General features: G+C 38.6%; 1 protein-coding gene across 1 annotated transcript in view; it reads left to right on the plus strand.

The window, feature by feature from the left end:
- The window catches only part of LOC128688143 (uncharacterized transporter YutK), a 105,486-nt gene that overhangs the window by 25,142 nt on the left and 62,270 nt on the right, over positions 1–18,074 (plus strand). The window contains exon 6 of the mRNA XM_070091508.1: positions 1,646–1,799. Within this exon, the coding sequence (XP_069947609.1) occupies positions 1,646–1,799 (154 nt within the window). The remainder of the gene's footprint in view (positions 1–1,645; positions 1,800–18,074) is intronic.

Genomic DNA, 18,074 nt, shown 5'->3' on the forward strand with positions numbered 1-18,074 from the left:
TCTTTGAGAAGAGACTTGAATTTATAAACAGGTAGTGTTTCTTTTATATTTACAGGTAATGAATTCCAGATTTTAGGGCCTTTTATGTGCATTGAGTTTTTGCATAGCGTGAGATGGACACGAGGAATATCAAAGAGTGATCTGTGCCTTGTGTTATGGTCATGTGTTCTGTTGAGGTTGGCAAGGAGATGTTTGAGGGGAGGGTTAATATCAGAGTTGAGTGTTCTATGTATGTAATAGGTGCAGTAATAAGTATGGATGTTTTGTATGGTGAGTAGGTTGAGTGTATTGAATATTGGTGGAGTGTGCTGCCTGTAGTGAGAATTTGTTATCATTCTAACTGCAGCCTTTTGTTGGGTAATTAGTGGTCTGAGATGGTTACTTGTTGTTGAGCCCCATGCACAAATTCCATAGGTGAGATAGGGGTAAATAAGAGAGTGATATAGGGCCAGGAGGGCTGACTGTGGAGCATAGTACCGTATCTTCGATAGTATGCCTACAGTCTTGGAAATTTTCTTAGAAATTTGTTGTATATGTGTATGAAATTTGAGTCTATTATCAAGGTGGATTCCTAAGAATTTTCCCTCTGTTAGCTTTGTGATAGGTGATCCGTTTATCATTATGTTAAGAGGGACATCTGTAGCTCTGTTACCAAACTGAATGAAGTAGGTTTTGTCAATGTTTAGTGTAAGTTTGTTAGTACTCATCCAGGTAGATATTTTCTGTAATTCGGTGTTTACAGTATTGGCTAGCGTGACTGGGCTCGGGTGAGAGAAGACGTATGTAGTGTCATCAGCAAATAGTGTGGGTTTGAGTAATTGGGAAGCATTTGGTAGGTCATTTATGTATAGGAGAAAGAGAAGAGGGCCAAGGACACTTCCCTGTGCATGATACATTCATGATATATGCATGATACATGGATGATACATGCATGATACATTCGTGATATATGCATGATACATGGATGATACATGCATGATACATTCATGATACATGCATGATACATGCATGATATATGCATGAGACATGCATGATACATGCATGATACATGCATGATACATGCATGATACATGCATGATACATGCATATGATACAATGAGAGTCAAATCTCTTTTTAAAGAATTACAAGTGTTCTAGTCAGGAGCAGAATAGGCAACACGTGGCCTTGTATAACTCACTGGATAGTCTTGAAACTCAATTAACCAACAAATTTTGATCTGATATTATAATTATTACTAAAACTTATTCTTCAAGGGAGGTAAAGAGCTCTTAATCCAAAGCATTGGAGCTACCCTTCTGGGACTTAAATCTGATTAGCTCAGATTCCCTAGGTTTTGCATTACCACTGTTGAATATAATAATAATAATAATAATAATAATAATAATAATAATAATAATAATAATAATAATAATAATAATAATAATAGTGTAGTGTTTTATGACGCTTTAAACCTTAATTTTTAGAGGGGTGGAACGTTAAGCCAGGGAAGGCCTCGGTCAGACGACCATAAGCTCCGATGGCGGGTCATCATCTGACTTAGATCCGACTCAGGAAACACTTGTCCTGTTTCCTAACGTAACCTAATAATATATTTTATATATATATGGTGATGGTGTTTTTATACTGGTGTTAGTACTCGTGCAGGTGGGTGAGAATGGCGCTGTACCTGGTGCTGCTGGCAATATTAGTGGTGTTCCTGGCGTTAGATACACGCCACGACCCTAAGCGTCTACAGTCCGTCCTGGGCCTGATTATATTGCTTCTCTTTGGCTTCGTCTTCTCCAGAGCTCCGGGCAAGGTGAGAAAATGGGAAAGTGGGCAGGGACATAGCCTAGAACAAGGTGACACAAGGGGCAGAGCTCCGGGCAAGGTGAGAGAAGGGGAAGGTTGGCAGGGGCAGAGCTCCGGACAAGTGAGACAAGGGGAAGGTTGGCAGGGGCAGAGCTCCGGACAAGTGAGACAAGGGAAAGGTTGACAGGGGCAGAGCTCCGGACAAGTGAGACAAGGGGAAGGTTGGCAGGGGCAGAGCTCCGGACAAGTGAGACAAGGGGAAGGTTGGCAGGGGCAGAGCTCCGGACAAGAGAGACAAGGGGAAGGTTGGCAGGGGCAGAGCTCCGGACAAGTGAGACAAGGGGAAGGTTGGCAGGGGCAGAGCTCCGGACAAGTGAGACAAGGGAAAGGTTGACAGGGGCAGAGCTCCGGACAAGTGAGACAAGGGGAAGGTTGGCAGGGGCAGAGCTCCGGACAAGTGAGACAAGGGGAAGGTTGGCAGGGGCAGAGCTCCGGACAAGAGAGACAAGGGGAAGGTTGGCAGGGGCAGAGCTCCGGACAAGAGAGACAAGGGGAAGGTTGGCAGGGGCAGAGCTCCGGACAAGTGAGACAAGGGGAAGGTTGGCAGGGGCAGAGCTCCGGACAAGTGAGACAAGGGGAAGGTTGGCAGGGGCAGAGCTCCGGACAAGAGAGACAAGGGGAAGGTTGGCAGGGGCAAAGCTCCGGACAAGTGAGACAAGGGGAAGGTTGGCAGGGGCAGAGCTCCGGACAAGAGAGACAAGGGGAAGGTTGGCAGGGGCAGAGCTCCGGACAAGTGAGACAAGGGGAAGGTTGGCAGGGGCAGAGCTCCGGACAAGTGAGACAAGGGGAAGGTTGGCAGGGGCAGAGCTCCGGACAAGAGAGACAAGGGGAAGGTTGGCAGGGGCAGAGCTCCGGACAAGTGAGACAAGGGGAAGGTTGGCAGGGGCAGAGCTCCGGACAAGAGAGACAAGGGGAAGGTTGGCAGGGGCAGAAATAAGCTGTTACAGTTGCTGTTGAAAGTTCAGGTGATATTTGACAGTTTATTGCCGTCACATAGGCAGTTTTACGTATTTAATCAAGAAATTCTGATTTTTCGTTAGAGTGCGTGACCGTGTACACTAACAATGTTAACAGTAGTGTACATCTTCACCATGATATTGTGATCCATCATGTACACTAACAATGTTAACAGTAGTGTACATCTTCACCATGATATTGTGATCCATCATGTACACTAACAATGTTAACAGTAGTGTACATCTTCACCATGATATTGTGATCCATCATGTACACTAACAATGTTAACAGTAGTGTACATCTTCACCATGATATTGTGATCCATCATGTACACTAACAATGTTAACAGTAGTGTACATCTTCACCATGATATTGTGATCCATCATGTACACTAACAATGTTAACAGTAGTGTACATCTTCACCATGATATTGTGAACCATCATGTACACTAACAATGTTAACAGTAGTGTACATCTTCACCATGATATTGTGATCCATCATGTACACTAACAATGTTAACAGTAGTGTACATCTTCACCATGATATTGTGATCCATCATGTACACTAACAATGTTAACAGTAGTGTACATCTTCACCATGATATTGTGAACCATCATGTACACTAACAATGTTAACAGTAGTGTACATCTTCACCATGATATTGTGATCCATCATGTACACTAACAATGTTAACAGTAGTGTACATCTTCACCATGATATTGTGATCCATCATGTACACTAACAATGTTAACAGTAGTGTACATCTTCACCATGATATTGTGATCCATCATGTACACTAACAATGTTAACAGTAGTGTACATCTTCACCATGATATTGTGAACCATCATGTACACTAACAATGTTAACAGTAGTGTACATCTTCACCATGATATGTACACTAACAATGTTAACAGTAGTGTACATCTTCACCATGATATTGTGAACCATCATGTACACTAACAATGTTAACAGTAGTGTACATCTTCACCATGATATTGTGAACCATCATGTACACTAACAATGTTAACAGTAGTGTACATCTTCACCATGATATTGTGATCCATCATGTACACTAACAATGTTAACAGTAGTGTACATCTTCACCATGATATTGTGATCCATCATGTACACTAACAATGTTAACAGTAGTGTACATCTTCACCATGATATTGTGATCCATCATGTACACTAACAATGTTAACAGTAGTGTACATCTTCACCATGATATTGTGATCCATCATGTACACTAACAATGTTAACAGTAGTGTACATCTTCACCATGATATTGTGATCCATCATGTACACTAACAATGTTAACAGTAGTGTACATCTTCACCATGATATTGTGATCCATCATGTACACTAACAATGTTAACAGTAGTGTACATCTTCACCATGATATTGTGATCCATCATGTACACTAACAATGTTAACAGTAGTGTACATCTTCACCATGATATTGTGAACCATCATGTACACTAACAATGTTAACAGTAGTGTACATCTTCACCATGATATTGTGATCCATCATGTACACTAACAATGTTAACAGTAGTGTACATCTTCACCATGATATTGTGAACCATCATGTACACTAACAATGTTAACAGTAGTGTACATCTTCACCATGATATTGTGATCCATCATGTACACTAACAATGTTAACAGTAGTGTACATCTTCACCATGATATTGTGATCCATCATGTACACTAACAATGTTAACAGTAGTGTACATCTTCACCATGATATTGTGAACCATCATGTACACTAACAATGTTAACAGTAGTGTACATCTTCACCATGATATTGTGATCCATCATGTACACTAACAATGTTAACAGTAGTGTACATCTTCACCATGATATTGTGATCCATCATGTACACTAACAATGTTAACAGTAGTGTACATCTTCACCATGATATTGTGATCCATCATGTACACTAACAATGTTAACAGTAGTGTACATCTTCACCATGATATTGTGAACCATCATGTACACTAACAATGTTAACAGTAGTGTACATCTTCACCATGATATTGTGATCCATCATGTACACTAACAATGTTAACAGTAGTGTACATCTTCACCATGATATTGTGAACCATCATGTACACTAACAATGTTAACAGTAGTGTACATCTTCACCATGATATTGTGATCCATCATGTACACTAACAATGTTAACAGTAGTGTACATCTTCACCATGATATTGTGATCCATCATGTACACTAACAATGTTAACAGTAGTGTACATCTTCACCATGATATTGTGAACCATCATGTACACTAACAATGTTAACAGTAGTGTACATCTTCACCATGATATTGTGATCCATCATGTACACTAACAATGTTAACAGTAGTGTACATCTTCACCATGATATTGTGAACCATCATGTACACTAACAATGTTAACAGTAGTGTACATCTTCACCATGATATTGTGATCCATCATGTACACTAACAATGTTAACAGTAGTGTACATCTTCACCATGATATTGTGATCCATCATGTACACTAACAATGTTAACAGTAGTGTACATCTTCACCATGATATTGTGATCCATCATGTACACTAACAATGTTAACAGTAGTGTACATCTTCACCATGATATTGTGATCCATCATGTACACTAACAATGTTAACAGTAGTGTACATCTTCACCATGATATTGTGATCCATCATGTACACTAATACATAATATTAACTCGGGAAAATAACAGCTTAGATTCTCTAAAGAAATATGACAAGTTAAAGTGAGTCATCTCAACTTGCATTTCAGTGATATGAATTTTGACACAAATTATTTTAGTTATTATTTTTTTTTTATATTTTATTTAAAACAATTCAATACATTAAATAAATAAAAGAACACAGTATCAGTTCTTCCAGAGAATTATAAATGTTCATTGTTGAACACAGACGTTCAACTTTGTGCTGACACAAACTCTCTCTCATCACCTACGCAGGTAATCCATTACTTGAATTATATAACATGAGCTATGTAACTGGGGAGCTCCCTCAATCTTGGACCAACAGCCTCATCATTCCAATTCCTAAGCCCAATCAACAAAATGCATTTCGCCCAATGTCTCTTACTAGCTGCTTGTGTAAAACATTTGAGAGAATGATTCTTAATCGTCTCATGTACAGAATCAAACAATTTTTGTCTCCCCGGTTACATGGTTTCATGCATGGAAGGAGCGTGCATCATTGCATAGCCACCTTTCTCACCCTGCACACTGACAGTTCCTACACTACCTTCCTTGACCTTAAATCCGCTTTCGATGTAGCCAACCGACATGTAATAATTAGTGAACTTGCCAGAATGGATGTTGGAGGATGGCTTCTCCGCTGGATTAAAGGCTACCTGTCCAACAGAAAATCGTCTGTGTTGTTCCAGGGACATAGAAGTGTAACTAAAGACTTTGAATTAGGAACCCCACAGGGAGGTGTGCTCAGTCCCACACTGTTCAATATTCTAATTAATGCATTACTTAATGCTATGCCTAGTCAGCCCCATAATTATGTGATTAGTTTTGCTGATGATATAATGATTCACACCACCGGATTCTCCAACACCCAAAACATTCTTAATCATGTACTAGCCTCGTGTCAGGACCTGGGGTTGATAATCTCTACTGATAAAACAAAGATACTCAATAGGCGTCCTCCTCGACAGAGAGGCACAGTTCGTCAGATCCAATTGCATGATGGGTCTCTTCTAGAATATGTAAGCAGATACAGGTATCTAGGCTTTGAGGTTCCACTACTTGGACCTGTTGTAACAAGACTTTGTCGCCAATACAAAGAACGACTAAGAGCACTTAGAGTTGTGGCAGGGCTTCACCCCAGGTATGGTGCTAATGTTAAAATTGTGAAAATGATGTATCTTGCTTATATTAGATCATTGGTTGATTATGCTGCGCCACTACTTGCTCTTGTGTCTGACTGGAAGCTTGGAGGGCTGGAAAAACTGCAGAACGAAGCAATGAGGATCATCCTAGGATGCCCTCGTACTGCCAAAATTTTAAATATGCAAAAAGAACTTGATATTCCAAGCATCAGAGATCGTGTTACTGAAAGAAATATCCTAATTGGGGTTAATATGCTCAGGCAAGCTCATTCAAACCCCTGCACAGAAGCCCTCCAAACTTTCCTCAGCACTGGTGAACACTCCTCCAGATGGATCGAAAAGACTGGAACCGACCTCCGCATGAATCAGATACATGATCTATGTCAAGTAAGGCAACAGCGGCACTTCTCCGCTCCATGGAATATTACCCCATTCCAAACTACCATTCCTCCATTTCCCCCCAAACTACTTCTTAAATCACAACCAAAACTTCGCCTTGAAGCCAAACATGAGGCCTTAAGCTGTATTGATAACTTAGTCACACAGCACACACTCTCGCAAATTATTTACGTTGATGGTTCTGTTCACCAATCCACTGGTGCAGCTGGTAGTGCTGCTGTTGTCGTACAGAGTGATGGCTCTCTTAAAGAAATTGGAGCACGCATCAATAATTGGGCCTCTACCCTTCAGACAGAACTGTTTGCCATACTCCTTGCACTGAAATGCATCTATGTATCAAAGATTGACAGTTTAATTGTAACTGATTCTCTGTCATCCATAAATGCTCTCAACTCATTAAGCATAAATTGTGGCATGCTTGTGTCAGAAGCCAGACACAGGTATGGTAGGATTGTGGACAGTGGAGTCAGAGTGCACATGCTGTGGATTCCATCTCACATTGGTCTTCAGATGCATGATAGAACTGATAAATTGGCTAAGCTGTATGCTTTCAAAGAGGGAGTAGATTACAATCTTGGCTTGTCAGGTAGTAGTTTGAGAACAATAATACGAAAAGAACTTCAGCTGAATTTTATGGACTTAAGGCTCAGGGAGATTGACACCAGTGAGTCCATCTATCATCATTCTATCATGCAGGAGGAGCCACATGTCTATGGTGCATCCAACAAAATAAGCAGACTCTTGGATGTCACTACCGCCCGGCTCCGGCTGGGTTACAAGTATCTTTGGCAGGTTAAATCACCACCACCAGATGTAGACCAAACGAAATGTAAACTTTGCCAGATGGATTATTGTCACACCCTGCGTCATTATGTACTGGAGTGCGATAAAATTAATGAATTTAGAAACAATTCACTCAGAAGTGTTCAAGAAATGGCTAAGTATTTTATCCACAGTGGTATATTACAGACCATTCTGGAGAAATACCCTGACTTTGCTAGCTGTAAATAAAGCATTACCACATGTGTGCATGTGTGTGTGTGTGTGTGTGTGTGTGTGTGTGTGTGTGTGTGTGTGTGTGTGTGTGAGTATGAGTGTGTGTGTGTATGAGTGTGAGTGTGTGTATGAGTGTGTGTGAGTATGAGTGTGTGTGCGTGTGTGTATGAGTTTGTGTGTGTGTGTGTGTTTATGTGTGTGTGTGTATGAATTTGTATGTGTGTGTGTGTGTGTGTGTGTGTGTGTGAGAGAGAGAGAGACTCAGCAATCAACATTTGCACCAATAACTCACTACAGTTGTGACCGGGTGTGGAAGTGTGAATTGCTCATTACTCTAAAATTTGTTCATGATTGCAGCCATGTATAAACGTAAGTAACCATTCTTACAGTATTCATTACCTTTGTAACTTGTGAGTTCATTACCTTTGTAACTTGTGAGTTCATTACCTTGTACCTAGTTCAGCCATCAAAACTTTGGAGCCCGGTCCCTGGACCCATTGTGTACCTCTGTAATCTGTAAATACCTTTGTAACTTGTAATGATTGTGACTAGACCTACCTGGAGTTCATTACCTTTGTAAATTGTGAGTTCATTACCTTTGTAAATTGTGAATTCATTGCCTCTGTAACTTGCTCAGCTATCAAAACTTTGAGGCCCAGTCCCTGGACCCATTATGTACCTCTGTAATCTTTTGACTACCGCCCACAGGATGGGTATGGGGTGCATAATAAACATATTAAACTAACTCACCTACGCATTATATCACTTTGCATCTATGTTAAGCAAGATGACACAACATTATACATTACATCAACCGAAATACTTACAATATACATTATTATTATAAACAAAGAGAAGCGCTAAACCTACAATGTGCATTAATTTTTCACTTTGTTATTTGTGTTATAAATCCTTCATATAGAATTGTACATAAACAAGTATATGTATAACAAAGAAACAAACACGAACTATAAGGTAATGGTTCAAGTACACAATCTACTGTGTTACACACAATCTACTGTGTTACACACAATCTACTGTGTTACACACAATCTACTGTGTTACACACAATCTACTGTGTTACACACAATCTACTGTGTTACACACAATCTACTGTGTTACACACAATCTACTGTGTTACACACAATCTACTGTGTTACACACAATCTACTGTGTTACACACAATCTACTGTGTTACACACAATCTACTGTGTTACACACAATCTACTGTGTTACACACAATCTACTGTGTTGCATACAATCTACTGTGTTACACACAATCTACTGTGTTACACACAATCTACTGTGTTACACACAATCTACTGTGTTACACACAATCTACTGTGTTACATACAATCTACTGTGTTACACACAATCTACTGTGTTACACACAATCTACTGTGTTACACACAATCTACTGTGTTACAAACAATCTACTGTGTTACACACAATCTACTGTGTTACACACAATCTACTGTGTTACACACAATCTACTGTGTTACACACAATCTACTGTGTTACACACAATCTACTGTGTTACACACAATCTACTGTGTTACACACAATCTACTGTGTTACAACACAATCTACTGTGTTACACACAATCTACTGTGTTACACACAATCTACTGTGTTACACACAATCTACTGTGTTACACACAATCTACTGTGTTACACACAATCTACTGTGTTACAACACAATCTACTGTGTTACACACAATCTACTGTGTTACACACAATCTACACAATCTACTGTGTTACACACAATCTACTGTGTTACACACAATCTACTGTGTTACACACAATCTACTGTGTTACACACAATCTACTGTGTTACACACAATCTACTGTGTTACACACAATCTACTGTGTTACACACAATCTACTGTGTTACACACAATCTACTGTGTTACACACAATCTACTGTGTTACACACAATCTACTGTGTTACACACAATCTACTGTGTTACACACAATCTACTGTGTTACACACAATCTACTGTGTTACACACATTCTACTGTGTTACACACAATCTACTGTGTTACATACAATCTACTGTGTTACACACAATCTACTGTGTTACACACAATCTACTGTGTTACACACAATCTACTGTGTTACAAACAATCTACTGTGTTACACACAATCTACTGTGTTACACACAATCTACTGTGTTACACACAATCTACTGTGTTACACACAATCTACTGTGTTACACACAATCTACTGTGTTACACACAATCTACTGTGTTACACACAATCTACTGTGTTACACACAATCTACTGTGTTACACACAATCTACTGTGTTACAAACAATCTACTGTGTTACACACAATCTACTGTGTTACACACAATCTACTGTGTTACACACAATCTACTGTGTTACACACAATCTACTGTGTTACACACAATCTACTGTGTTACACACAATCTACTGTGTTACACACAATCTACTGTGTTACACACAATCTACTGTGTTACACACAATCTACTGTGTTACACACAATCTACTGTGTTACACACAATCTACTGTGTTACACACAATCTACTGTGTTACACACAATCTACTGTGTTACACACAATCTACTGTGTTACACACAATCTACTGTGTTATCTACTGTGTTACACACAATCTACTGTGTTACACACAATCTACTGTGTTACACACAATCTACTGTGTTACACACAATCTACTGTGTTACACACAATCTACTGTGTTACACACAATCTACTGTGTTACACACAATCTACTGTGTTACACACAATCTACTGTGTTACACACAATCTACTGTGTTACACACAATCTACTGTGTTACACACAATCTACTGTGTTACACACAATCTACTGTGTTACACACAATCTACTGTGTTACACACAATCTACTGTGTTACACACAATCTACTGTGTTACACACAATCTACTGTGTTACACACAATCTACTGTGTCTACTGTGTTACAATCTACTGTGTTACACACAATCTACTGTGTTACACACAATCTACTGTGTTACACACAATCTACTGTGTTACACACAATCTACTGTGTTACACACAATCTACTGTGTTACACACAATCTACTGTGTTACACACAATCTACTGTGTTACACACAATCTACTGTGTTACACACAATCTACTGTGTTACACACAATCTACTGTGTTACACACAATCTACTGTGTTACACACAATCTACTGTGTTACACACAATCTACTGTGTTACACACAATCTACTGTGTTACACACAATCTACTGTGTTACACACAATCTACTGTGTTACACACAATCTACTGTGTTACACACAATCTACTGTGTTACACACAATCTACTGTGTTACACACAATCTACTGTGTTACACACAATCTACTGTGTTACACACAATCTACTGTGTTACACACAATCTACTGTGTTACACACAATCTACTGTGTTACACACAATCTACTGTGTTACACACAATCTACTGTGTTACACACAATCTACTGTGTTACACACAATCTACTGTGTTACACACAATCTACTGTGTTACACACAATCTACTGTGTTACACACAATCTACTGTGTTACACACAATCTACTGTGTTACACACAATCTACTGTGTTACACACAATCTACTGTGTTACACACAATCTACTGTGTTACACACAATCTACTGTGTTACACACAATCTACTGTGTTACACACAATCTACTGTGTTACACACAATCTACTGTGTTACACACAATCTACTGTGTTACACACAATCTACTGTGTTACACACAATCTACTGTGTTACACACAATCTACTGTGTTACACACAATCTACTGTGTTACACACAATCTACTGTGTTACACACAATCTACTGTGTTACTGTGTTAACACAATCTACTGTGTTACACACAATCTACTGTGTTACACACAATCTACTGTGTTACACACAATCTACTGTGTTACACACAATCTACTGTGTTACACACAATCTACTGTGTTACACACAATCTACTGTGTTACACACAATCTACACACTCTACTGTGTTACACACAATCTACTGTGTTACACACAATCTACTGTGTTACACACAATCTACTGTGTTACACACAATCTACTGTGTTACACACAATCTACTGTGTTACACACAATCTACTGTGTTACACACAATCTACTGTGTTACACACAATCTACTGTGTTACACACAATCTACTGTGTTACACACAATCTACTGTGTTACACACAATCTACTGTGTTACACACAATCTACTGTGTTACACACAATCTACACACAATCTACTGTGTTACACACAATCTACTGGGTTACACACAATCTACTGTGTTACACACAATCTACTGTGTTACACACAATCTACTGTGTTACACACAATCTACTGTGTTACACACAATCTACTGTGTTACACACAATCTACTGTGTTACACACAATCTACTGTGTTACACACAATCTACTGTGTTACACACAATCTGTGTTACACACAATCTACTGTGTTACACACAATCTGTGTTACACACAATCTACTGTGTTACACACAATCTACACAATCTACTGTGTTACACACATTCTACTGTGTTACACACAATCTACTGTGTTACACACAATCTACTGTGTTACACACAATCTACTGTGTTACACACAATCTACTGTGTTACACACAATCTACTGTGTTACACACAATCTACTGTGTTACACACAATCTACTGTGTTACACACAATCTACTGTGTTACACACAATCTACTGTGTTACACACAATCTACTGTGTTACACACAATCTACTGTGTTACACACAATCTACTGTGTTACACACAATCTACTGTGTTACACACAATCTACTGTGTTACACACAATCTACTGTGTTACACACAATCTACTGTGTTACACACAATCTTCTGTGTTACACACAATCTACTGTGTTGCACACAATCTACTGTGTTGCACACAATCTACTGTGTTACACACAATCTACTGTGTTACACACAATCTACTGTGTTACACACAATCTACTGTGTTACACACAATCTACTGTGTTACACACAATCTACTGTGTTACACACAATCTACTGTGTTACACACAATCTACTGTGTTACACACAATCTACTGTGTTACACACAATCTACTGTGTTACACACAATCTACTGTGTTACACACAATCTACTGTGTTACACACAATCTACTGTGTTACACACAATCTACTGTGTTACACACAATCTACTGTGTTACACACAATCTACTGTGTTACACACAATCTACTGTGTTACACACAATCTACACAATCTACTGTGTTACACACAATCTACTGTGTTACACACAATCTACTGTGTTACACACAATCTACTGTGTTACACACAATCTACTGTGTTACACACAATCTACTGTGTTACACACAATCTACACACAATCTACTGTGTTACACACAATCTACTGTGTTACACACAATCTACTGTGTTACACACAATCTACTGTGTTACACACAATCTACTGTGTTACACACAATCTACTGTGTTACACACAATCTACTGTGTTACACACAATCTACTGTGTTACACACAATCTACTGTGTTACACACAATCTACTGTGTTACACACAATCTACTGAGTTACACACAATCTACTGTGTTACACACAATCTACACACAATCTACTGTGTTACACACAATCTACTGTGTTACACACAATCTACTGTGTTACACACAATTACTGTGTTACACACAATCTACTGTGTTACACACAATCTACTGTGTTACACACAATCTACTGTGTTACACACTGTGTCTACTGTGTTACACAATCTACTGTGTTACACACAATCTACTGTGTTACACACAATCTACTGTGTTACACACAATCTACTGTGTTACACACAATCTACACACAATCTATTGTGTTACACACAATCTACTGTGTTACACACAATCTACTGTGTTACACACAATCTACTGTGTTACACACAATCTACTGTGTTACACACAATCTACTGTGTTACACACAATCTACTGTGTTACACACAATCTACTGTGTTACACACAATCTACTGTGTTACACACAATCTACTGTGTTACACACAATCTACTGTGTTACACACAATCTACTGTGTTACACACAATCTACTGTGTTACACACAATCTACTGTGTTACACACAATCTACTGTGTTACACACAATCTACTGTGTGTTACACACAATCTACTGTGTTACACACAATCTACTGTGTTACACACAATCTACTGTGTTACACACAATCTACTGTGTTACACACAATCTACTGTGTTACACACAATCTACTGTGTTACACACAATCTACTGTGTTACACACAATCTACTGTGTTACACACAATCTACTGTGTTACACACAATCTACTGTGTTACACACAATCTACTGTGTTACACACAATCTACTGTGTTACACACAATCTACTGTGTTACACACAATCTACTGTGTTACACACAATCTACTGTGTTACACACAATCTACTGTGTTACACACAATCTACTGTGTTACACACAATCTACTGTGTTACACACAATCTACGGTGTTACACACAATCTACTGTGTTACACACAATCTAATGTGTTACACACAATCTACTGTGTTACACACAATCTACTGTGTTACACACAATCTACTGTGTTACACACAATCTACTGTGTTACACACAATCTACTGTGTTACACACAATCTACTGTGTTACACACAATCTACTGTGTTACACACAATCTACTGTGTTACACACAATCTACTGTGTTACACACAATCTACTGTGTTACACACAATCTACTGTGTTACACACAATCTACTGTGTTACACACAATCTACTGTGTTACACACAATCTACGGTGTTACACACAATCTACTGTGTTACATACAATCTACTGTGTTGCACACAATCTACTGTGTTACACACAATCTACTGTGTTACACACAATCTACGGTGTTACACACAATCTACTGTGTTACATACAATCTACTGTGTTACACACAATCTTCTGTGTTACACACAATCTACTGTGTTACACACAATCTACTGTGTTACACACAATCTACTGTGTTACACACAATCTACTGTGTTACACACAATCTACTGTGTTACACACAATCTACTCTGTTACAATCTACTGTGTTACACACAATCTACTGTGTTACACACAATCTACTGTGTTACACACAATCTACCGTGTTACACACAATCTACTGTGTTACACACAATCTTCTGTGTTACAAACAATTTACTGTGTTACACACAATCTACTGTGTTACACACAATCTACTGTGTTACACACAATCTACTGTGTTACAAACAATCTACTGTGTTACACACAATCTACTGTGTTACACACAATCTACTGTGTTACACACAATCTACTGTGTTACACACAATCTACTGTGTTACACACAATCAACTGTGTTACACACAATCTACTGTGTTACACACAATCTACTGTGTTACAAACAATCTACTGTGTTACACACAATCTACTGTGTTACACACAATCTACTGTGTTACAAACAATCTACTGTGTTACACACAATCTACTGTGTTACACACAATCTACTGTGTTACAATCTACTGTGTTACACACAATCTACTGTGTTACACACAATCTACTGTGTTACACACAATCTACTGTGTTACAAACAATCTACTGTGTTACACACAATCTACTGTGTTACACACAATCTACTGTGTTACACACAATCTACTGTGTTACAAACAATCTACTGTGTTACACACAATCTACTGTGTTACACACAATCTACTGTGTTACAAACAATCTACTGTGTTACACACAATCTACTGTGTTACACACAATCTACTGTGTTACACACATTCTACTGTGTTACACACATTCTACTGTGTTACACACAATCTACTGTGTTACACACATTCTACTGTGTTACACACAATCTACTGTGTTACACACAATCTACTGTGTTACACACATTCTACTGTGTTACACACATTCTACTGTGTTACACACAATCTACTGTGTTACACACAATCTACTGTGTTACACACATTCTACTGTGTTACACACATTCTACTGTGTTACACACAATCTACTGTGTTACACACATTCTACTGTGTTACACACAATCTACTGTGTTACACACATTCTACTGTGTTACACACAATCTACTGTGTTACACACAATCTACTGTGTTACACACATTCTACTGTGTTACACACAATCTACTGTGTTACAATCTACTGTGTTACACACAATCTACTGTGTTACACACAATCTACTGTGTTACACACAATCTACTGTGTTACACACATTCTACTGTGTTACACACAATCTACTGTGTTACAATCTACTGTGTTACACACAATCTACTGTGTTACACACAATCTACTGTGTTACAAACAATCTACTGTGTTACAAACAATCTACTGTGTTACAATCTACTGTTACACACAATCTACTGTTACACACAATCTACTGTGTTACAATCTACTGTGTTACACACAATCTACTGTGTTACAAACAATCTACTGTGTTACAAACAATCTACTGTGTTACAATCTACTGTTACACACAATCTACTGTGTTACACACAATCTACTGTGTTACAAACAATCTACTGTGTTACAATGAGACATCATGACAGTACAACACTGTCTATATTATTATTATTATAATCAAGGGGGAAGCACTAAACCCGTAGGATTATACAGCAACACTGTCTATAACTTACACAACCGATACTCACCCACACCTGTGAGTAATTATAAGAATAATACAAAACAAAATTACAGTACCCCTCAAAAAGTAAACTTTCACTATTACCAGATTATACAAATAAACCCCGTTCTTCTGACCTTTAATATATACACGACACACAACACACACCTCACGAATATGACATTGTCCCCTTATACAAAGAATATTAAACAATATACTCAATTTTACACTTTTGATTACAAGGATAATGTGTACTGACTCTATTGCCATTACATCCTATACAACACCATTTACAACTCGCTACTGACGATCATTTCATCCAATTTAGACATTCTTCGTATGGAATCTAGATAATTCGGTGCACACACCGACCACCCTGCTGGGTGAAATGTGCTGCTCCTGTTATCTCCCAGAAACCTAAAAGTAATAGACGCTAATTCAACGATCTAAAACAAGTGGCACCTTTTTACACAGACAATGTAGAATAAAACACCTAAATTCAGAACCTACATGACACAATAATGTTAACTACTAAATACAGCTAAAACACGTACACCTCAACAGGCATTACACTTGCAATATATATTATGCCAATAGTCACGTTACAGACATTTGTAATAATTGTACACTAAATCCAAAAAAAAATTTCTGAAAATCAGCTTATATTTAGTCCAATTTTCACAATGGATAAATATTATGAACAAATGACACTCCGCACCTTAATGTATATTTGGTAAGCATCTCATGACTAATATGCTACACCCTGTCACCCACTATATTCTCCTGTTCAAACATGCCCTCGCACACACATATATGCATTTATACATACATCTATGGATATTTCCGTACAGATGCACACATATACATACACATATACATATACATACACACAGAAACCAATCTTACAGGTATGATAACAGATGCCATCTTTCCAACGGGATACCAGATCCTGAGGAAAGACAGAGGAAACAGGGAGGGTGGAGGAGTGGCATTGCTGATCAAAAACCGATGGAATTTTGATGAGCTGGAGAGAGGAGACAACGGAGAAGAAAGTGATTGCATAGCGGGAACGCTTCACTCTGGAGGTCCCAAGGTGGTAATAGCAGTGATGTATAACCCACCACAGAACAGTAGGAGGCCAAGGCAAGAGTACGACGAGAGCAATAGAGCGATGGTTGACACACTGGCTGCAGTGGCCAGAAGAGCTCATGCATGCAGGGCAAAGCTCCTGATCATGGGTGACTTTAACCACAAGGAGATCGATTGGGAGAACTTGGAGCCGCATGGGGGCCAAGATACATGGAGGGCTAAGATGATGGAGGTGGTACTGGAAA

Source organism: Cherax quadricarinatus, chromosome 35 (assembly GCF_038502225.1).
Source record: "Cherax quadricarinatus isolate ZL_2023a chromosome 35, ASM3850222v1, whole genome shotgun sequence".
NCBI classification, from domain to species: Eukaryota; Metazoa; Arthropoda; class Malacostraca; order Decapoda; family Parastacidae; genus Cherax; species Cherax quadricarinatus.